General features: G+C 39.1%; 1 protein-coding gene across 5 annotated transcripts in view; it reads right to left on the bottom strand.

Moving 5' to 3' along the window:
- Window positions 1-19,167, bottom strand: part of WIPI1 (WD repeat domain, phosphoinositide interacting 1) — a 63,445-nt gene extending 44,278 nt beyond the window's left edge. The window contains exons 1-3 of one of the 5 annotated variants that reach the window (XM_069076569.1): window positions 18,878-19,167; window positions 14,813-14,895; window positions 4,374-4,490 (exon numbers count right to left, since the gene is read on the bottom strand). In XM_069076569.1, the coding sequence (XP_068932670.1) occupies window positions 4,374-4,490; window positions 14,813-14,895; window positions 18,878-18,963 (286 nt within the window). In that variant the 5' untranslated portion in view covers window positions 18,964-19,167. Of the gene's footprint in view, window positions 1-4,373; window positions 4,491-14,812; window positions 14,896-15,983; window positions 16,095-18,395; window positions 18,526-18,877 lie in introns of those variants that run through there. The other 4 variants (XM_069076567.1, XM_069076570.1, XM_069076568.1 and 1 more) reach the window with 4 other exon arrangements.
- Between the last annotated feature and the right edge of the window lie 5,041 nt (window positions 19,168-24,208).

Genomic DNA, 24,208 nt, shown 5'->3' with positions numbered 1-24,208 from the left:
TTCGACCATTTATTAACTGGGGAATGACTTGTATTCTTATAAATTTGACTCAGTTCCCTATATATTTTGGAAATTAGGCCTTTATCAGAGATACTGGCTGCAAAAAATGTTTCCCAGATTTCTTTCCTTTTTTATTTTTTGTTTTCAAAATTCACTTCCATAAGTTTTAAATTTTCCCTCCTCTCTTCCCTTCCTCCTCCTCACAACTGCATGCAATCTGATATAGACTCTACACATACATTTCTATTAGACATATTTTCACATTAGTCATGTTATATAGAAGAATTAGAACGAACGGGAGGAACCATGAGAAAGACAAAAACAAAACAGAACAATAACAAAAAGAAAATAATCTGCTCCCCTCTGCATTCAGACTCCACAGTTCTTTCTCTGGATGTAGATGGCATTTTCCATCATGAGTCCTTTAGAACTGTTTTAGTACCTTATATTGGTGAGAAGGGCCAAGTTTATCAAAGTCAGTCATCATACACTGTGGCTGTTACTGTGTACAATGTTCTCCTGGCTCTGCTCACTTCACTCAGCATCAGTTCATATAAGTCTTTCCAGGCTTTCCCTAAGTCTGTCTGTTCATCATTTCTTATAGCACAATAGTATTCCATTATATTAATATACCACAAGTTGTTCAGCCATTCCCCAAGTGATGGGCATCTCCTCAATTTCCATTTCTTGGCTGCCACAAAAACAGCTGCTATAATTATTTTGTACATGTGGGTCCTTTTCCCATTTTTATTATCTCTTTGGGATATAGCCCTAGAAGTGGTATTACTGGGTCAAAGGGTATGACATTTTTATACCCCTTTGGGCATAGTTCCAAATTGCTCTTCAGAATGGTTAGATCAGCTTACAACTCCACCCACAATGAATTAGTGTTCCAACTTCCCCACATCTCCAACACTTATCATTGTCCCATTTTGTCACGTTTGCCAATCTCATGGGTGTGATATGGTACCCTAGAGTTTAGATTTGCCTCTCTCTGATCAATAGTGATTTAGAGAATTTTTTAAATGAATATAGATAGCTTTAATTTCTTCCTCTGAAAACTGCCTGTTCATATTCTTTGACCATTTATCAACTGGGGAATGACTTGTATTCTTGTAAATTCGCCTCAGTTCTCTATATATTTTAGAAATGAGGCCTTTATCAGAGACACTAGTTGTGAAAATTCTTTTCTAGCTTTCTGCTTCCTTTCTAATCTTGGTTGCAATGGCTTTATTCGTACAAAACCTTTTAAATTTAATGTAATCAAAATTATCCACTTTGCATTTTATAACTGAATATGTTCTTTAAATATCTTAGAAATTAAACCATTATCACAGAAACCTGGTATAAATATTTTTCCCCCAGTTACCTATTTTCAATTTGAGCTGCATTTGGTTCTTTTTGCATGAAAACTTCATTTTATGTAATCAAAACTGTCCACTTTAACTTTATCTTCTTGGATCCCCTTTATTACTTATTTGGTCATGAACTCTTTCCTTAAAATTGATGCATACTTAAAAGACATACTTGTGCTATACCCTGCTTGTTCTTGTTGTTGTCATTAACTGACTTCCAGGTTACCATCTCAGTTTTTTCCATTGACTTTCTCTTGGTTGTTTTTTTTCTTTCTTTGTTTATTTTTGGTTTTCAACATTCACTTTTATAAGATTTTGAGTTCAAAATTTTTCTGCCTCCCTTTTCTCCTCCCTCCACAAGACAGCATGCAATCTGATATAGGCTATACATGTACTATCATATTAAACATATTTCCACGTTAGTCATATTGTGAAAGAAGAACCATATTGGTTGTTTCTTTCCTACTGCATCCCTTGTCATTATCCACAGAGACTCAATATGTGTACTAATGACCTAATAGCTTGACCAAAATATTCTTCTACCTTCTCAACTCTAGTCACCTCTTTCTCTAAATCATTTTATCCATATAGCAACATGGTGGACTTCATTTTTTTCCCAAACTGGACAAAACCCAAGATCTGGAATCTGAGAATTCTCTACTGACCAAATTATTCTTTTACCAACTGTGACACCCTTATTCTGTGCTCCTCTCCTACTAAACTTACTCCTTTTTTTTTAAGCAATTGAGGTTAAGTAAAGGTGTTTCTGGGTGGGTGCTAAGTGTCTGAGCCCAGATTCGATCCCCAGGTCATCCCGACACTGGGGCCGGTGCTCTTACTCGCTGTGCTACCTGGCCGCCCCACTAAACTTACTCTTACCAATTGTGACACCCTTAATCTATTCCAACTCTCAAAGTTCTTTTTACCCACTTTACTTGCCTCCATTTGCAACTTGTGTTTTATGGCCTACCAACTTAACATTTCATTAGCTATTACACTAGAATCACTTGTCCTTTAATTTTATTTTAAAAAGAAAATGGGTTCTAGTGAAATCTTTTGACTGATACTAGAGTAATTTCTGGGGGGAAGGAAACCCTCCCTCCTAACAAAGAAAAAGTGTATCAGTTGCTTTTACAAGAAACTGATACAATATGTGCAACATTCTGCTCCAGTAGTCCCCTACATCTTGTATCTCAAGGGAGAGAAATAAGTTCTATTACCTATTCTCTGAGACCTTCATTGCTTTTTTTTTTAAGCTTTTTAGAGTCCAATTTTCCCAAAGTAACCTTTCCATTAACATTGCTGTATTCATTACATAAGAAGGGAGGGAAGGTAATAAGTATTTATATAGTTTCTACTATGTTTGAGGCACTGTACTAAGTACCTTTACAATATTATCTTATTTTACCTTCACAATTTTGTGAAACAGATGCTATGGAAACTGAGGCAAAAGGATATTAGGTGATTTACCCAGAGTCACACAGCTATTAAATGTCCGAGGCTAGATTTTAACTCAAGGGTTCCTGATTGCAGGCCTACCACTGTTTTCACTATACCACCAGCTACCTATTTTTTTCTTCTGTTTTATGTCAGTGCATTTAAGTGCATATGAATCCCTTATTTCTTTAATTTTTTTTTCTTTTCAGAGCGGGGGGAAGGTAGGGCAATTGGGGTTAAGTGATTTGCCAAAGGTCACATGGCTAGTTTTGTGTTGAGTGTCTGAGGCCGGATTTGAACTCAGATCCTCCTGACTCCAGGGCCAGTGCTCTATTCACTGTACCACCTAGCCGCCCCTTATTTGTCATTTCTTATTGCTCAAAAATGTTCTGTTACATTCATATGCCATAGTTTTTCCCCTGAACCAAAGCAACAGTTGATACAGTCTTTGGTAAAATGGAATGATGGATATCATGGATTAACTGAAGAAGAGAAGAAACATACATGGTTTACTGATGGGACAGCAAAATATTTGGGCCAAAAATGATACTGGAAACCAGTAACCTATAACTCATGTACTAGGCAGGCTTTGGAAAGTACTGGGAGAGGTGGAAGTAGTCAATATGCTGAACTTATAGCAGTACATCAAGCCATCAAAACAAAACAAGGAGGACAGTGTCATATATTCACTGATTCATGGGCTGTAGCTAATGGGTTACCTACATGGATGCCCATGTGGAAAAATGAAAATTGGGAAATTCATGGTAAACAAATCTGGGGCAAAGAATTATGGGAGAATATATGGGACATGTCTTTGGTTACTGATTTGTCAGTTTTTCATGTAGATGCTCACATGGCCCTCACCACACCAGAACATGAGTACAATGCACATGCTGATTGACTAGCAAAGATTGCTACTGAACATACTGTCCCTAATTTGACAACAACTGATGGTCCTGTACTAGCAAAATGGGTCCACCAAACAGTGGGCCATTTAGGCCACACACCGGTGGGGACAAGATCAAGGTATTAGTATCTCTCATTCATTGTTAAAACATATAGCTGAGGAATGTCATATATGTCAACTGGAAAAGGAACAAACTGTTCCCTGGCTAGTAACTGGGGAGATGGCAATGGGAAAAGTCCCAGCCCAAATTTGGCAAATGAATTATATTGGTCCCCTACCCTAAAGGTATGCAATTAAAGGATGAAAAATTATATGTACTTGTGTTGACACCTATTCAGGTGTACTAGTGGCTTGTCCTTATAAGAATGCAACCCAGAAAAACACCTGTAAAACTCTAGATCTCATAAGTCTATATTATGGAACCCCAATGCAGATTCAAAATGACAATGGGTCACCTTTCAAGGATAATGAAATGAAGATATATTGTATACTGAACAATATAGAATGCATATAGCATTATTATCCACAAGCATATGGATTAATTGAAAGAATGAATGGATTATTGAAAGAACAGTTAAGGAAGTTAAGTTCTAATAATTCGTATCAGCATTGGAAAGATAATTTGTTCACTGCTTTACATAACTTGAATAACAGACCACTGGAAGAAAGTATACCTGTAGTCAGAATGATGGCCCCAAATCTGCAAATTAGAAAACAGCAGACACATAAGATCCCAAATACTGAGTACTGGACTGTGAGGCAAGATGTCCCAGCACGGTATCCAGGAACACCTGGTTCAGCAGGATATGATTTACATTGTTTAGAAGACTTGGTTGGATAGAAAAGAAATAAGAAACATTTCTACTAGGATATGTATAAGTATCCCTAAAAATCATTTTGCTTAGATATTACCTAAATCAGGTTTAGCAGCTCAAGGAATACATGTTTTGACTGGAGTAACAGATTCTAATTATCAAGAAGAAATTATTGTGACATTGCAAAATTTGAGTGAAGAACTCATACAATTTTGTAAAAAATGACAGAACAGTTCAAATGATTATTATTCCTTGTGAAACAATACCACTTGTGAAAACTTACCCTCCTTCTGAAGTAACAGTCAGAGGAACTGATGAGTTTGGTTTTACTAATAGAATAAAATTGTGAGCTAAAGTATAGGTAAAGCAGAAGCCAGATGATGTTCCAGAGGCTGCAGAGATTATAGCACATGGGAAAGACAATACTGTGGCTGTTGTTTATTCAGGAGCAGATGATTACCAAACTGTACCCTTAACTCATGTATTCTACTGTGAATAAGGTTATGATAGTGAGTTCATGGCCTCCAGAGGCACAGCTGACCCTATATTTGTCTCTTTTTGACTTTTTGTCTGTTTAACTTGTTTGCAAGATTTGTTTCCTGCAGGCTTAGTACTCTCCACCTGTAGATGCCTGATAGCTTAAGTTAGATGCCATCCCCTATCCACGAATCTGATGTGCCACCTCTGGAACTAACATCAACCAAGCTCCAGATGCCAGCTAAAGAACGGACCTCTTGGGGCAGGGACAGCTCTACATCCAATTTCAGCTTGAAGTAGCTTTAGAGAAGAGACCTTCATCCCTTCCCCCAAGATTTTGAGCCCCATTCATTTGAGGGGGGAAGGATGGGGTGCTTGTGCCCAATATGTGCTTATTTTCTATTATCCCTGTTACATTATTGTTGCAAAGTTTTTCTGTTATCCCTGTTATATTACAGCAAAGTTCTGTTGATACCCGTTACCCCACCAGTTATCCCTAAACCCTCATTAATCTATGTAATAAAATGTATCGTTAATGTATTTTTGCCATGTAAGGGATATGAGAGATCTTGGTGCCCAATGTACTGGGAATGGGAATTTGAAGATCTTCCCTGCTCCTTATTAGGCCTGGGGGAATTTGAAGACCATCCCTGCTATGAAAGTAAATTCTGCCCCCTAATAGGCTGAATGTAGTCACATGGAGTCTGTGGTGGGAGGAATTCGCTGAAGGGTAGAACCAAGCCCACAGGAAGCTGGAAGTCTGAGCTAGACTAGATGGCTGGGGGAAGAGGATGCTCAGGCAAGGAGTCAGATAGGAGCATGAGTAAATATTGATCTAATATTGGTTTGTGAGAAGGTTAAAGGATGCTGTGGCTCTCTGTGTTATGGCTTGTTAACTTCCTTACTAACATGATGAAACTGGTTTACTGGTTTTGGGATTTGGTTTTCTGGTGTCTAAATAAATGCTTTGCTTCTGTCCTATACATGGAGAGTTTGTTATACTTTGTGATCAAGTGCCATGAGGGAATATTTATAATCATGGTCTTTATTGTGATCGAGGGCACTATATATATTGCATTGGCACTACACTAGGTCCTTGCTGCTGCTCAACAATCCTATTGCCCTATTCTTATTGACTCATCTAATTTTCCACAATAACTCCAAACCTCTTCTCTTCTCCCCAACATTCCCTTACTTGAAGCAGATTGATCTATCCACCTCTTTCAGTGAATACTGGAGCCAACTGACAAGAACTCCTTCAGCTGTCTCCTCCCATTTCTCAAATACTTAATAACAGCATCCTTTTTCTCAGGCCACAGATGATGAATTATAACCATTCCTAAAAATAATTCCTCTAAATAGCTTTAAAAGTTACACATTGAAATTACCAATCAGGACATCTACCCAAATGGGAGGTAAATCACCCAGCTCCCACATGCCTTCTCTAGCAAAATGTTTAAATTTTCAAGAGACTCAATGATAATTAAGAATGCTATGGGTTGCAGGACTTCCTTGGGGCTCCTGCTCCCACGTCCTCCAATGCACGTAAAAAAATGACTCTAAACAAACTCTGGGGCTACAAAACCCACAAAATGACACAGAGCAGCTAACCTCCCACTGAAGACAGTCTGGCAGGTCAGCAGGAAGGGGCCAATGCAGCTTTATGGGAGCTGAGCCCAGTCCCACAAGAGCCCCAGGTTTTAACCTCAGGGCAGCCACAACCAGCCACTGGCTAGATGGACTTCAGATCACCAGCAGCTTTGGTGGTTTCCAGAATTATCAACCCATAGATGCTAAGGACAAAGTGAGAGATCAGTGCAGTGTGGACTTTGAGACCTGGGAGTTTGGGAGTACGGTCCAGCCTTTGCCCCCCAGGGCAAGAAGCAGCTGAGGTGTGGCAGACTTGCAGCCACTGCCACGTGGCTGCTTCAGAGCTCTGAGCCTGCAGATTGTAGGGGGACCAAGTGTCCAGTCTGAGGGGTAATTGCTTTTGCTTTAACCTTCTTGGAACTGGATTGCTGTCTGAGGTGGAGGTCCTGGAGGGTGTGACCAAGGTGCCAGAGCATGTGGAGGCTTCAGAGAGGGCACTCAACGAATAGCTCCAGCAGCTGAAAAAACCCCAGTGATTGGGACAAAGCTCCCCCCTCTGGTAGCAGAGTTCTACTGAATTCTTAAAATTCAAGTAACTGAGAGGCAATATGAGCAAGCAAAGAAAGCAAAGCAAGCACAGCAATCCGACTTTGGATTCCTTTTTTGGGGACAAAAAGGATCAGGGCATGGAACAGGAGGAAGACAGTGAAGTCAGAACTCCTGCACCAAAAGCTTCCATCAAAAGAATAAGCTGCTTACAGGCCATAGAGGAGCTTAAGAAGGATTTTGAAAACCAAGTAAGAGTAGTGGGGGAAAAATTGGGAAGAGAAATGAGAATGATGCAAGAAAATTATGAAATAAGAGTCAACAACCTGACTGAAGAAAATAACACCTTAAAAAATAGACTAACTCAAATGGCAAAAGAGGCTCAAAAAGGCAATGAGGAGAAGCATGCATCAAAAAGCCGAATTTGCCAGATGGAAAAAGAATCTCAAAAGCTCACTGAGGAGAATCATGGCTTCAGAATTAGATTGGAGCAAATGGAAGCTAATGACTTTATGAGAAATCAAGATGCTGTTAAACAGATCCAAACAAATGAAAAAATAGAAGGCAATGTGAAATATCTCATCAAAAAAAAAAAAAACCCACTGACCTAGAAAATAGATCCAGGAGAGATAATTTAAAAATTACTGAACTACCTGAAAGCTATGATCAAAAAAAGAACCTAGAAATCATCCTTCAAGAAATTCTCAAGGAAAATTGCCCTGATGTTTTAGAACCAGAGGGCAAAATAAAGGTTGAAAGAATCCACCGATCACCTCCTGAAAAAGATCCCCAAAACAAAACTCCTAGGAATATTATAGCCAGGTTCCAGAATTCCCAGATCAAGGAGAGAATATTACAAGCAGCCAAGACTAAAGAATTTGAATACTGTGGAAACACAATCAGGATAACACAGGATCTGGCAGTGTCTACACTGAGGAATCGAAGGGCTTGGAATATGATATTCCAGAGGTCAAAGAAGCTGGGATTAAAACCAAGAATCACCTACCCAGCAAAACTGAGTATCATGTTTCAGGGGAAAATATGGTCATTCAATGGAATGGAGGACTTTCAAGCATTCTTTTTTTTTAAATCAATGGGGGTTAAGTAATTTGCTCAAGGTTACACGGCCAGTTATTTTGTGTGGGTCCTAAGTATCTGAGGCTGGAACCGATCCCAGGTCTCCCGACTCTGGGGCCAGCGCTCTTACTCACTGCACCACCTTGCCGCCCCATTTTCAAGCATTCTTGGTGAAAAAAACAGAGTTGAATAGAAAATTTGACATTCAGATACAAGAAGCAATAGAAGTATGAAAAGGTAAACAAGGAAAAGAAATCATAAGGAACTTATCAAAATTGAACTACTTATATTCCTACATGGAAAAATGATAATTGTAACTTATGAAACTTTTCTCAGTATGAGAATAATTGAAGGGAATAGAAATGTGTGTGTATATGTATACACATATATATATATACACACATATGTATATGTACATATATGTCTATATAGGGGGGTATATGGGCATGTGAATACATATGTGAGTGCGTGTACATGTGTATATGTGTACTCTGTGTATAGGTATACATAGAGGGCACAGGGTCAATTGAATAAGAAGGGATTATATTTAAAAGGTGAAATTAAGAAGTGAGAGAGGAATATAATGAGAGGAGATGGGGAGAGACAGAATGGGATAAATTGTCTCATACAGAAGAGGCAAGGGAAAATGGTTACAATGGAGGGGAAGAACAGGAAGGTAAAAGGGAATGGGTCAACCTTATTCTCATTGAATTGGGCTTAGGGAGGAAATGACATACACACTAAATAGGGTATCTCACCCTATAGGAGAGTAGGGGGGAAGGGGATGAGAGGGGGGATGATGGAAGAGAGGGCAGGCTGGGGGGGAGGGAAGTTGGAAGCACCCACTTTTGAAAAGGGACAGGATCATGTAGAGAATAGAACTAGTGGAGAGTGGGATAGGATGGAGGGAAATATAATCAGTCTTTCACAATATATCCACTATGTAAATGTTTTGCATAGCTACATATGTACAACCTATACTGAATTGCTTATCTTCCCAGTAAGGGTGGGTGACGAGGGAGGTAGGGAGAGAATCTGAAATTAAAAGGTTTAAAATCAAATGTTTAAAATATATGTATATGTATATTATTAATATTTTACATGTAACTGGGAAATAAGATATACAGGCACTGGGGCATAGAGATCCACCATGCCCTACTGGAAAGTCAGAGGGGAGATGGGGGAAGATATGGGATAGAGCAGATTGGGGGAGGGGATATTCAGTGGGATCGCTGTTGTGGGGTGGTGGGTAGGGGAAAAATGGGAAGAAAATTTGTAACTCAAAATCTTGTGGAAACGAACAATGTAAACTAAAAAATAATTTAAAAAACAATGCTATAGATGCGGCTAGCTGGCGCAGTGAATAGAGCACCGGCCCTGGAGTCAGGAAGACCTGGGTTCAAATCCTTCCGCAAACACTTAACACAAAAACTAGCTGTGTGACCTTGGGCAAGTCACTTAACTCTACCCCTCCCCCTCCAAAAAAGAAAAAAAAACGAAAAAAAATCCTATGAAACTTCAATAATTGACTTTTTCTTCCTCAGAACTGCACAAAAAGTCAACCAAAAGCCTGAGGTCAAGAAGAAAGATATTTTAGTTGTAATTTTTTGATAAATGTAAATTGTAATTCTTTTTGGGTAAATAGTCATCCATTTTATATGTTATTAGTTTTCTGCACATAATAATGCAAAATGGTTGCTAATAACTTCCTTCTTTTCCTCTTCATCTTTTGTGAATGCTTTTTTCATTCTGATATTGTCAATTTGCCTCTTTTTTGAAGATCATATTTGCTTTTAATTTATCTATTTTATTAGTTTTTACAAAAAAAAAATCCAGCTCCTAGTTTTAATTACTGATAAACTAATTTTGTTTTCTTTTAATTTTATTAATTTCTTCTTTGATTTTCTACTTTAGTGTTTAGTGATTTTTAAATTTGCTGCTTTTCTAGTTATTTCATGCAAGCCTAATTCATTGACCTGTTTTGGCTCTCTTTTGTTGATACCAATGTTCTATGACTTGTTCTTTGACACACCAATTTTTTTGAGTAAATTTTCCATTTAAGTTTTAATCCTCTCTGTAGAAGTACTTTATTGATTATAATATTTAATGCCTCGTGGTTAGTAAATATGTTTTTAAATATTTCTACTTTTCTACATTTATGTAAAGGTGCCATAAAATACGGAGAATGTGTATATTGCTTTTTATTCCCATTCAGTAATGGCCTGAGAGCTATTATTTTGTGTATTTCCCTCCAATATATCCTATTCTACTTTTAACTCTTTGTCCCTAGTCCCCTTTTTACAAAGAAGAAGGTGGTAAAAATGAAAGAACATGATCAATGCTAGAGACCTATAACTGTTTCCCTACCCTTGTATCTCCTCCTTTTATCCCACCTACTTTAATTATTTAAGACTATTTTTGTTTTGGGAGGCAAATTGCAGTTAAAGTGACTTGCCCAGGGCCACGCTGCTAGTGAGTGTTTGAGGCCAGATTTGAACTCTGGTCCTCCTGACTCCAGGACTAGTGCTCCATCCACTGTGCCACCTAGCTGCCCCTGATATCAGATCTTAAATATTTATTTCTCCTCTAATAGAAGATAAGCATCTCATCATCATTTTATTGCTTTCAAATACTCAAATGTATTTACCTTTCTAGGTTTTTTTACTTCTGTCAAAAGTTTCTAGTTTTTCAAAGTTTCTACTCTATTCTAATATTTTCATCAAGAGGGCTTCAAAGTTCAAATCCATTAAAGGCTCTTTTACCCAGTTTTTCAATATAAATTATCCTTGAATGCAAGCCATTATCTTTTGTCTTTTAGAATATGATATGCCATGATTTCTTTTTAACAGTGGCAGCTGCCAAGTCTTGTGTGATCCTGACTGTAGTTCCTTGGTATGGCCATTTGTGGTAATTTTCTTTGACTTGGGGACTCTGAATTTTGGCTAAGATGTTACTAGGAGTTTTTCACCTCTGATGCTTTATTCTATGAATGAAGTTGGGGAAAGTTAGTTTACTTCCCTGAGCCTTAGTTCCTTCTTCTGTAAGAAGGGGGAAAGGAAGGCAGGTTCTTTGATCATCCTCTCTCTCATTCATCTTTAGTCTTTTTTTTTGCTATTGATACCTCATCTGACTACAAACATGCATAAGTTTCCCCAATTAAAAAACCAAAACAAAACAAAAAAACATTTCACTACCAAGTCACACATTTCTCTCCTCCTCACCGCTAAGCTTCCTGAAAAATCTACATTTAAGGCCTCCACTTTTTTATTCAAAACCTTTCAGTCTGGCTCTCACCCATGCCACAGTACTAAAGACTCTGAAGTTATTAAAGACTAATTACTAAATCGATGGTCCTTCCCCCACCCCTAGTCTTCATTCTCCCTGATTTCTCTATACCTTTTCTTTCTCAAACAATGAATCACCATTTCCTTTTGGATACTCTCATTTCCTGTCTTCAGTGGCACTATTTGTGGTTTTCCTGCAATTTCTTTAATTGTTTCTCTCTTTTGCTGATTCATCACTCTCTTCTGAATTTCTTAATGCAATCTCTCATGGCAATTCATTCTCATGGCTTCAGCCACAACCTTCAAAATGGCTCTCTTCACTCCTGCTGTGCTCCAGACCTGCATCTCCAAATGCCTACAGGTTCCACCAATATTTTTTTTCCCCCATATCCCCTCTCTTCACCTCTGGCACTTCCATTTACCTTATATTCCTTCTCTTTACCTCTCTTATCAATTAATATGTCCTGTAGAGTCCATAGTCTCTCTCACATCTGTTCCCAACCTCTCTATTCTCTCACCTCCATCATCTTAGCACATCTTTATTCCTATCTAACCGAATTGATTTTAATATTCTTCTAAGAGGTCTTCTAAGCCTCTGTTTTTTTCTCTACTCCAATATATCCTTCACATTTTTGTCAGAGTAATGTTTTTATACATAGATCTGGTCATGTCAGTACACTATTAAATTTTTTACTTTATCATGTCCCTAAGTGGTGCAGTGGATAAAGTGCCAGGCCTAGAGTCAGGAAGAGCTGAGTTCAAATTCAGCTTCAGATTCTTACTAGCCTGGACAAGTCACTTAATTCTTTTTGCCTCAGTTTCCTTATCTGTAAAATGAACTGGAAAAGGAAACAGCAAACTACTCACAGTATCTTTGCCAAGAAAACCCTAAATAGGGTTATTAAGAGTCAGAAATGACTAAACAACAATTAGGTCCCTATTGTCACTCAAGCAAAGTTAAAGTTCTCTTGCCTGACATTAAAAGACCACTATAATCTTGTGCAACCTTACTTTTTCTGAACTCTCCTCCACGAACCTATGCTCTAGTGAAAAAATCAGACGACTTTATGCCTATGTTCAAATTGCTTCCTATGCCTAGTACAGTCTTACTCTTTCTGACTGCTAAATTCCTTTCCATCCTTTAAAATCCAACTTAAACATTACCTCTTCATGAAGCCTTTCTTAGTTCCCTATCTGTATTTCTACCCTCCTTATCCTCTGCTCAGTAAGACATTTTCCCTTGGACTTTGTATTATATTTTATACTGCTTCTTTCTAATTAATTTATCACATAATATTGATAAATAGTTATGTTTGTCTTTTCCTCCTATTAGGCATAGACCTTGTTTTATCAAAATTAGCATGACTCTCTAACACTTAGCATAGTGTTCATCATATAGTGAAGAGTAAATAAATGGTTGTTAAAATATTCTAGTTTTCTGACTAATTCATTGAGATAAGAGAAAAAATGTGAGGTCTCTTACAAATAAGTTCAAGTCTGATTTATATCAATATATGAAGAGGAAGATATTTTAACAATTTATTATTTCACTGTCTTCCTGGGGGAGCCACAATTAGTAAAAGAAATTCAACATATATTCCTTACAGCATTTCTTAGAAGCTGAATTATTTGTGCTACCAGATTATTTAACCTGTAGGGAATTATTCTTGAGACTGAATTATCTTAAAATACACAGCAGAAGCCTTAGACCTCTGTAATATTGATACTATAGAAATAAAGTGGGTGCTATTATTAAAGTTAAGGAATAAGTTTTTTATACTTCCATAGCCACAGAAGCAAATGTTGCCAATCTTCTATAGGCTGACAAACATTTACATAGGTAAATGACCACTTATCTATTGGTTCAAAGTCCATCGTAACCTATCTCTTCCAATCTTTTGTCAGTCTTCTTAAACCTTACAGCCTGCCCTGCCATGTATTCTTCTGTTTGGTGAGGCAGTTGGGCGGCACAATGGATAAGGAGTTGGGAAGATCCGGGTTAAAATCTGGCCTCAGAATTTACGAGCTAATGTGACCCCGGGCATATCACTTAACCCTTGTTTTCCTCAGTTTCCTCATTTATAAAATGAAGATGATAGCACTTACCTCCCAGGCTTTTTGTGAGGATCAAATGAGATAATAAATGTAAAATGATTAGCACAGTGCTGGGCACACAGCAAGCACTATATAAATGTCAGCCATTACTATTACTATTATACTGGTCTCCTTGCTGTCCCTCTACCAAGACATTCCATCTTGCAACTCCAGGCATTTTCCCCGGTTGTCCCTCAAGTTTGGAATGCTCCCCCTTCTTATCTCTGCCTCTGGGCTTCCTTCAAGTGCTAGCTAAACTCCCGCCTTCCACACGAAGTCTTTTACAGTCCCTCTCATTCTGGCGCCCTCCTTTGCCCTGTGTGCAGCTTGTTTGTCCAGTTGTCTGCATTGATCAGATGGTGAACTCCTTGAAGGAAGAGACCATCTTTTGCCTTTCCTTATATCCCCAGAGCTTAGCACAATACCCAGCACATAGAAGGCACTTAATAAATGCTTATGAACTACTCGGTTCGATAAAATAGTAAGTATAACAAAAAATATTCATAGTGGTATGAAACATTGGATAGAGAGAGAGAATGGGAGTTGATAGGACCTGATTCAAGTATACAGGCCATGTGACTCTGGGCAAGTCACATCCTCAGAAAGCCCCAAAGAATGTTCAGACTATAAACTGCAGAACAATTGCTGATCTGCACTGGCAGAAGGAATCTCTTCTCTTGGGAGTACCTTCTATCAATTAAATCATGTCTATACCAAAAAGAAGAAAAAAGGAAAAAAGGGCTCCCATTTATATAGCACTTTATAATTTACAAGGCAACTAACTCACAACTAGGTCATGTGTATCATTATACACATCTTACAAATAAAGAAATTAAGCTCCTGAGAGATCAGATGATTTGACTAGAGTCACAAAACCAGTCAACTGTAGAGCCAGGTTTTACAATTCCACTTCCCCTTCTACAATATCATGTAACTTCTCATTTGTAATTAAAACCTAAGAAAATGTGTTAGCAAAACTGTTTCAAATAAGGGGATTTCATAATACAAAGGAATTTTACTTGAGTAGTTACCCAATAGATCAGTAATTGCCTCCTCCCAATCTTTTGTTTTAAAGAAATATGAGGTAGTACCATGATCCATTTTAAATCCTGGAAAATCAAAACTTAGTTTATAAGGAACAAGAAAAGGAAATGGGGGGGGGCAGTTCTCCAATGCTAGAAATTAACATTTAAAATGATGACTAAGTAGTAATGAAATTAAATGACTTACTGCTTTCATGGACTTGGTCCAGGTGTTCCACAGAACTCAAGGAAAATAACCTATACCCAGTTTTGGTTCCAATTGCTAGGGATCTGCAATAGATAATAGATAGAATGGAAACAACCAGATGCATTGTAGTCAAGCAGAGTAATGAAACAAACCCTCTTTCTCTCCTCTCAACCAAGTATGGCCAAGAACTAACTAACTAACTAACTCTCTCTCTCTGTCTCTCTCTCTCTCTGAGTCTTTGAGTCTGAACTGGTAAATTCCTATATGATCCAGCACATGTTGGCAGACAGGTAGAGTTATAATCACAATGAAGGGGTCAAATGAAATTTCAAATGCAAATTGTAAATTAATCAACTTATTAATGATATGAAAGTCTACTAAGTAGATAAAGCAGTCTTAAAAGTTAGATAGCAATGAGATAGGGTATTTTTGAATTGTCAATGATCACTGCCTCTCTCTGGTACTTAGGAGTTTTTTTGTTGTTTGCTTTAGAAGTGAAATAAAGATGGTGAAATTGAATAGCAAATGACTGTTCTCCATCAGCTCAAAAAGTAATCATGGAATAAATCTATCATCCTAAATGATAGATCTATACCCATAAGAAATAAAAATAATCGGTAAATTTAGCTTTTAAATAAGTCAAACCAATTATCTGTCACAAGTCAGATAAAATAAAAATGTGTATGACTTAATTTTTCATGTTTCAACTAAGTGACATAGATAATCTTTAAGTGTGCCTCCATGACTTCCATGAGGAAATAAACCCAGTTGACTACAGAGAGTCCGGCCAAGATCTTCTTGAGTCCCAATTTATGTCTTCAGCTTACTGAAAACAGTAAAGTCCCTAATAATGTGCATCTAAATTTCCAGTGAACAAAACAGAATTCTGGCATAATAGTAATAAGCAGAGGTGGAGTTGTATAGAAACTTTTGTTTTGGACTTGGAGACAAGGGAAATGTGGATTGGACCCTTGCCTCCAACATTTAGTGGTGTGACCACGGGCAAGTCACTTAACCTCTCTTTGTTTCACTTTGCTAAATGAGGATGATAATAATACCTGTAATACCTAACCCTCAAATACTTTCTCCTAAAGTTATTTTATCTGGACCTAGGATTTCATTTGTCTAGGAAATGCTCTGTGAGAAACCTCCCTTAATCTATGACACATACCTGTTCTGCCTGGGGCTTGAAGAGGTTAAGACACTTGCTCAGGGTCACAAAGACACTTTGTAGCAGCAGAACTTGAATCTAGGTCTTGCTGAGTCAGAGGTCACTCTCTAACTACCAAAATAGTATCACAAGGTTATGAGGATCAAATGACGTGTTTTTTAAAGTTCTTTGTAAAACTTAAAGTACTAAATAAAATGTATTTTATTATCCACTTTGGTGAAATTATTAAGGGTGAAACTTCAACCTTATAACAAAGTATATATTAAAGTGAAGCAATGACCATTATTATAGGGCTAGATGGCTATGGCCTTTTCTTTCGTTAACCCAAAGACTGGACTTGCACACCTTCTAATTATACACTGACACAGTCAACTTCTACAGAGTACAGTAACTGTTACTGTCTTTTAACAACTTCAACTAGCTGAAAAACCAGTCTTAAGTTAAAAATTTGCTTAAAAAATAGGGTTCTCTTAGCTAGAGCACCAGTATAGCTGCAATGTCTGAAAAAACAAACCAACCTCCCAAGAGGAACTTACCTTACTTCTTTAAGATAAAACAAAGAAGCATTTTGCTATATACCTAAATTTTAAATTTGTGGAGGGAGAGGGAAATGCTGCTTATTGTTATATAGCATTGACTAAAATACTTAGCACTCTATAGTAATTTTCAAATAGTTCTTTTACTTCAACCATGGAGCAAAGCATCCTCATTTTATCTGTGGGAAACAGTGTCATTTCTATTAATTAAAAAATTCTGATAATTAGCTACAAGATATAGACATCAGGCTGAATCAATCAAGGACTTCCAACTTCTAGATCTTGTTTTTAAGATTTACTACATTCGTGAGTTCCTGTTACCTCTTACAAAAAGAGGCTTCAAAAAGTCCCTTTTCTTAAAAGTGTGTTATTAACACAATCATGGGCTATGTCTTTTATATTCTTGAGTGTCAACAAACACCTTTACAAAGAATGCAATTACACACTAAATATGTCTGATGATGGGCATTGATTTATTTTAAAACCATGTCCTATTTTTATTTATAGATGAGATTAGGCTGCCCAAACAGAGAGCTTCTGTCTAAAAAAAAAAATGTAAATAATAGCAGGAACTGAGGAAGTTAATCAAACATCCCCACAGATCTGAAAATAGTGTGCTTAACAGTTCAGCAGAAGCTGATATTTATTCAATGATATTTTTAAAAACTTATAATAAAAGTTAACATTACTACTTAAAATCCATTCTACATTGGGTTCTAACATAAATTTTCAGGCATCTATTATTAATTTGAAAACAGATTCCCTCCTTTCTAATCTATATGCAATTGGAAAGAGCAATATCACCCAGGCATTTCAAAAGCCATACCTTCTTGCAAAACACATCTTACAAAACTTTAAAATGTTATCGAGGTTAAGCTGTTGTGCTGCTCAATTACACAAAGCTTTTCAAACAAAGGCACACTGCGAAGCACAGTATGTTTTAAAATAAAAACAGGGTGAACTGGGCTACATAAGAGTACATGGTGACCTTAATTATACCACTATTATGTTCAATATTAGCATACCTCTGAAGCTACCATAGCTCAAGCATGAAATATATTCAGAAGAGTAACTAGTATTTATATAGAGCTTTAAATATGTCTCACTGCAGCCTCCCAACAACCCTGTGAAGTAAATGCTATCATTATTCCTATTTTACAGTTGAGGACAACAAAAACTGGCACAACCAGAAGTGAGAATAGGAGGTAGTCAACTCTCTGATGATCTGGGACTACATATGAAAGAAGACTGTCCATATGGTTGTAAGGAAAACACAAAGTTTCGTGAAAAGAGGGAGTCTAGTGTATTGGGTCAAAACACCTAAATTACAGTTTAACAACCTATGCTGTGGTTAAGCAACTACAGCTAATAACCAGGCCCAAAGAGATATATTAAGCTCTTTGAGGGTACAGGCTGTCTTTTTTTTTTCTTTGTACCCAGTGCCGAGCAAAAAGAACATCTGTTCTTAAAAAAAAAAAAAAATAAATGTTGAATTTAATTTAAGACAATGTGATGCTCAACTCCTCTGCAAAAGATAACATTTGTGCAAAAGCCCCTTTTTAGAAAAAAAAAAAAACGAGTTCTGGTTCTGTCACAGGAGCTGAATTTACAGCCAAACAGAAGGCAAAACTTTAGTGCCTAAAAGACTGGTTGGGTAAATGGCAAGCAGGCTGCCGAAACATCAAGGCTGGACCAGAGCAGGAAGGGGTTAGCGGAAAAGACTGCCACATCTTTGTCCCTAGTCCCAGCGCAGTTGCCACGTTACCGTGGCAAGGAACAAATGGGAAAACAACCCTTTACACCCATCTTCCTGGATTCCCTTTCTAACCTCCTCTAGCCCATACATGAGGTCAACAAGTAGTTATGAAACGCCTACTATGTGCTGTGCTTCAGTTTCTCATTTCTCAAGCTCTTCTCTCTTCCAAACACCACTGCTCCCTTTCTCCCCTCCCCTCCTCTGGTCTTCCCATCATCAATCATATCGATTTTTTTGGCTTTCTTCCTTCTTTCCTCCCTCCCCTTCCTCCCCGCCCCCCACGTCGAGCAGCCTTGGTTTGGGTGGGATTTTGAGTCCCAGGGTTGAAATCAGGCATTGGGAGATGGGGAAGTCGGGGGTCGAGAATCATGTGACCCTCACGTGACTGCCAGTCTCTCTCAATTACACCCCCCCTCCCCCCACCATCGCCCAACTGCGGCGACATGACACCTCTCCCTTTGCTGCCCCCGCCCCTGCTGACTCTTAAAGGAATGGAGAAGGAGACTTCAGTTCGGCACTGGTCGCGACAGGCCCCGCTCCACATCCGCCTGGGAGTCGCCAGGCGATAGGCCTTGTAGGGGTGAGGTGGCAGCGCTGCTTACGTGCGATCTTGGTTGAAGGAGAAGCAGCTGAGCCCAGCTTCGGCCTCCGCCCCACCCGGGGTGACTTCAGCCACTTCTGCCTCCATGGGGGCCAGGGGAGAGGGGCTCGGCCTTACAGGTGGGGGCGGGTCGCGAGCAGTCTGGGTCAGCGATAGCCGCCCAGATAAGCCTCTCCGTGGCGGCGGCGGCGGCAGCGGCGGCGGCTCCTCAAGCCCCCCTCTCCGCTCGCACCCTGGGGCCCACCTGCACCGCCGAGCAGCTGACTGGGTGGGGCCAGGAACAGCCGCCTGCCATTGGTAGCCACCCCACTCCAAGGTGGGGCTGCCGGATCGGCCAATCGCTAGTAGCTGGGGGTGGTACTTATCTGTAGGGGACCCTGCCCCCGGCCCGGAGACGCCGTCGTTCATTGGGCCAAGGCTTTAACTACGTGTCTGGAGGCCACGTGGTAATGTTTTCTTCGCCTGGGATGTGGGGTAGAGAGATGCAATGCTAAGGTCCCTTAGGAAGGATAGGTACAACTGGAGCCTCTGGTGTGTGCACCTCGAGGCAGTCCCATTGGCCGATGCACTCCTGCATCCCTGGCTTCTGTAACTTTATTTTTACTAACATGTTCCCGGTAAACAAAGAACTTTAGAAGCAAGGGTATCTTCAACATGAAGATACTTACCAAAATTTGTTTCTTAACGTGAGGAAAAAACACAGATTCGAGCCAAGAAGGAAATTCATTTTTGTTGAATTGAGTTGAATTAATCCATTTCTTTGAAATTGGGAAAGGCATTCCTTCTGTTAACTTGCCTTCCCAGGGCAGTAAATTCCTCAAGGAAGAAGACTTAAAATTTGAATTCCTAGAGTCTTAAATTAATGAATATTCAACTTTAGGGAAAGAGAGGAGAGAGAAGGCACATATTTAGAAGCCATAGACCTAAAATCAAGGAAAGACAGAGGTGGATTGGATAATATAAATTTTTGAGTTTTACATCCCGAGTGTCATTTCAAGCCCTAGTGTTCCGGAGGTGGAAAAGACCTGGCCGTCTTTTCATTCTGCTCCAGCTTCTCTTTCCTCTCTCTAGTAAAGTAAAAATAAGGCACTTTAGAGGTATACTTATAGGTTGGTTCAAGGCTTTTTGGTTTCAAAACACTATGCTGTGCAATGAATGAAAGCTTCTCTTTAAGTGTGACACTGCTGTTCTCTAATGTTCCAAGTCAAAGGAACATCCCCCACCAGCTGAGCCTTATACCTCAGTCCTTTGTAAAGTAGTCAATGTTCTATTTAGAGGAGCAAGACAATTTGTACAAAGCTTCCTGGTTAGAATGGCGTTTGGAATGCTGGGTTCTATTTCTAGATCTGGCTCTGAGTCACTGCAACGGGAAGCAGGAGGCTTAAGGTCTTTAGGCTGCAACTGTAAGGTGAGGAGGAAATAGCAGACCTCATAAGACTTGAGAGCAAATGACAGTAAACTTATAAATGTACTTCACTTTGGGAAATTTTTCCCTGTAAATCTATGTAAACTGACTTTATACATTGTTTTATACCAAGTGAATAATTGTATCTTTTTAAAGTTTTCCTATTTATTCATCCTTGCATAAAACAAAATAAAAAGGAATGTGGTATAGGCCATATGTTATTATGGAATAAAAATAGCTCACAACAAAGTAAGCTGGCATTTGATAGTTTAAAAAATCCTTTCCTCAAAACAACTCTGTGAGGTAGGTGGTATAAGTGTGGTGGGTGTGTATGAAAGGATTCATGCTAAAAGGATCCAAGCAGTTCCACAGTAAGCTTTACTTGCTGAAGGAGAGCCTTGAAGCACATGTACTTGAAAAGCTGATTTGGCTGTGCCTCTGTGAGTGCCTGGACAGCTGTGGGAGGGTCTGAGAGACAGTAACTGAGACAGAAAGCTAAAGGAGTGAGACTAGTTGTATGTTCCCAGGAGCAAATTCCTAGGAAAAAAACACTGTCAAGAGAAGCTGAAAAGAAGTGAGCTGAATGACTCCTCAATCCCATTCACACTAATAGTATTTCATCTCTTTAGCATCTGTGACTGAACCTATAAGGTCAAGGGAAAAGTTGAGTTCTATGATAGAAGATAATAACTATTAATTTGCTAAAGGAGCTTGGATATGAGTGCATTCTCTTTCTTTGCATGCATTTAACAAAGTTTCTCTGTTAGTGTTTTGGTAGCCTTGGCTACTTGCAGGGACCTAAAGAAACATAAACTCAATTCTGATGTTCTAAGAGGACACTTGGAGTATTATTACTATCAGGAGGTCCTTCTCTCTTCCCACTTCCATACCTCCAACCTCCTCTCCATTAAACCTATTTTTCCCTAGAAATTGAGGTTTAAGGGATCTATTGACATATGGGTTACAGTAATCTTATTATTTTTTATCATCGTCATTCTTCAGAGAAGAAAACAGGTTTTTGTTGTTGTTGTTTGATGTCTTGTTTTTATTTTAACTATTGCCATCACTTTCCAGACACTCTCCTTCCCACCAGACAATAGAACCCTCCCTCATAACAAATTCCACCTGCAAAACAAATCAGAACATTGGTCATGCTCAGAGGGGTTAAATTATTTGCCCTGAGTCACAGTTCATGTAAGTATTAGAATCAGATTCAAAACCACGTGTCTCCTTACTCCAAATCCAATATTCTTTCTTTTACACCTTATTGCCACTAAAGAAGGAGCACTGAACCAGAGGATCTGGATTTCAATCCCATCTCTGGTATTTGTTCTCTGTGAGGCTTTGAGCAAACTAATTCACTTTTTGTCCCTCAGTTTCTTCTTTTGCAAAATGAAGAGAGGTTAGATAAAAAAAAATTCTCTAAAACTTCCTAGCTCATGTTCCCAAGGATCTTTTATTTTTCAAACATACTGGGGGGGAGATGATAAAATTTTGAGACATTATGTTTGCTTGAAGTGAGGGTTCACCAGTATTATGCTGGAAAAAAATTAGTGGGACAGTAGGACAAACTACCTCATTAGAAGCATGGAATTTATAAGAAATAATGACACAAAGAGACCTCTTTGTTAGACTCCAGACTCCAGTGGGTCAAAGGAAAAGGAAAGCTCAGGAAATGTCCAACACTTTCTGACTCAACCATAGCGAAGCCAATAATAAAGATCAAACATTTTTAATAGGGGTGCAATGCCAGAAAAAAAAAATCCCTTACATCCATCTTGTCAGCCCTGACAATGGCAGCCCTAACCTTTAAAAGTAAACACCTGCGTCCCCTTTCACTTGCAGGTACCCTAAGGATCCTTGCCCGCTGTAAAGCATATAATAAACTTTTTCAACTCTGACTCCAAGTAAGGCTGAGCTGAATTCTTTCCAGACTGAATCGAAGGTTCTGGTCTTAGATAAGATCAGAGTTCCTGCTGAACCTATTGGGAGCCATCCCTTATCAATGTCTGGCACTGCATTACAGTAGAAACAAACACATATTTGATCACGTCATCCCACTGTACAAAAACCTTGACTCCTCATTTAAACCAGTTAGCAAGGCCCTCTACCACCTTGTTCCAACTTCTATCTTCCTGTTAACCATCATATGGGGAGGAAAGCAATCAGGTTCTTCTCCCAGACCCCACAAGCAATTAATGTGAATCAGAAGTTGATGAGTACTCTTTCCCATTGACCAAGAACTGGTGAGCTTATAATGGAAGGATTGTAGAGCAGCCAGAGGGATGTGCATTTCCCTTCTTTTGTAGATTAAAGAGGGACTGGCTCAAAGCTTTTTTCTCCTTTAAGCTCATAGACAGTTTTCTCTCTTGGGGAGAGGACTGAACTCAGGAAGAAAAGCTTATTCTTCCTCTTTTTCCTATCTAAACAAATTTTTCCTACTGTTGCCATCCGTTGATCTTTCATTGCTACTGTAACATTCCGTCTCTTTGTATAAAGGGGCAACTACCCGTGTTTCCCCGATAATAAGACCTATCCCGAAAATAAGCCCTCCCCTTACTGTGTAAGATTCCTCTAAAATAAGCCCTCCCCCGAAAATAAGCCCTATTGAGATTGCTACTGTAGTGAAGGTGATCCCCTGCGCTACACGCTACATTACGGTACCCTCTGTATGCACCGCCCCCCCCCCCCCGTGAAACGCACGCCGCGCTCCGAGCTGCATCCAATCAGAGCTGCAGCAGTGAGCGCGTCATCCTTTTCTTCCCCAGTGATTTGCTTGCTGGCGCTATTGAGAGCAGTGCCGCGGAGGAGAGCTGAGGCAGGACAACATAAGCCCTCCCCTGAAAATAAGCCCTCTGGTGTTTTTCTTTCCAAAAAAAAATAATAAGACAGTGTCTTATTATCAGGGAAACACGGTATGTGTTGCAGTAGATAGAACCCTGGGCTAGGAGTCTGGAAGCTTAAGTTCAAATCAGGCCTCAGACACTAATTGTGTGACCCTGGGCAAATCTTTTAACATTGACCTCAGTTTCCCAATCTGTAAAATGGGCTGGAGAGGGAAATGGCAAACCACCACAATTGTCCTTGCCACAGAAACCCCTTATGGGGTCATGGAGACTCAGATACAACTGAACAACAACAACTTTGTATGAAGGACAACTTGGTGATTACTAATCCTTATTTGTGTGATCTGTATTTAACAGGTACAAATGGAAAAGGTTTGGATTTTTGTAAAGTGATGGCTTTATCAAGGTTGAATCAAAGGAAAGGAAGAGAAGCAAACAGTGAATCCATTCAGAAGTCACAAACACTTGTTATTGTTGTTGTTTGGTTGCATCCAAGTCTTTCGTGACCCAATGCTGGAGTGGTTTGCCATTTCCTCTTCCAGCTCGTTTTATAAATGATAAACTAAGGTAAACAGGGTTAAAAGACTAGCCCAGGGTCACACAGCTAGTATGTGTCTGAGGCTTGATTTGAACTAAGGTCTTCCTGACTCCAGACTGATTTCTCCACTGTGCCACCTAGCTGTCCTCACACATACTACGGAGGTAGATTAAAATAGGGCCCCTAGGAATGCAAGCTTTCATAATCAAGAGTCTGTAAGCTGAGAGAATTTAATAACACAAATTGTAAATTTACTCTTAGATCTAGCAGAGATTAGTCTTTGAGGAAAAAGCAAGCCAAGCCAGGGAAAGGAGTCCCCACCCCCACCCCCACCCCCCCAATCCCAAACATGGGACACATCAAGTGTTGTATAGAGTGACCCTGTAAAATATTACAAATGGGCACCTTTCACCCTTTTCTCCAACAAAATACTGACATTTGAGGACACCTTACAATTTACCTGTAGAGACCTTATCCTTGGGAATTAATTTAGAAAGATTATCTTTTTTCTCGTTTTTTTCTCCTACCCAATTATTGGGACTT

The sequence above is a fragment of the Petaurus breviceps genome, unplaced genomic scaffold (genome assembly GCF_028583685.1).
Source record: "Petaurus breviceps papuanus isolate PSGF00001 unplaced genomic scaffold, PetGlider_PUasm1.0 90925, whole genome shotgun sequence".
NCBI classification, from domain to species: domain Eukaryota; kingdom Metazoa; phylum Chordata; class Mammalia; order Diprotodontia; family Petauridae; genus Petaurus; species Petaurus breviceps.
This window is presented reverse-complemented; position numbering and strand designations above follow the sequence as displayed.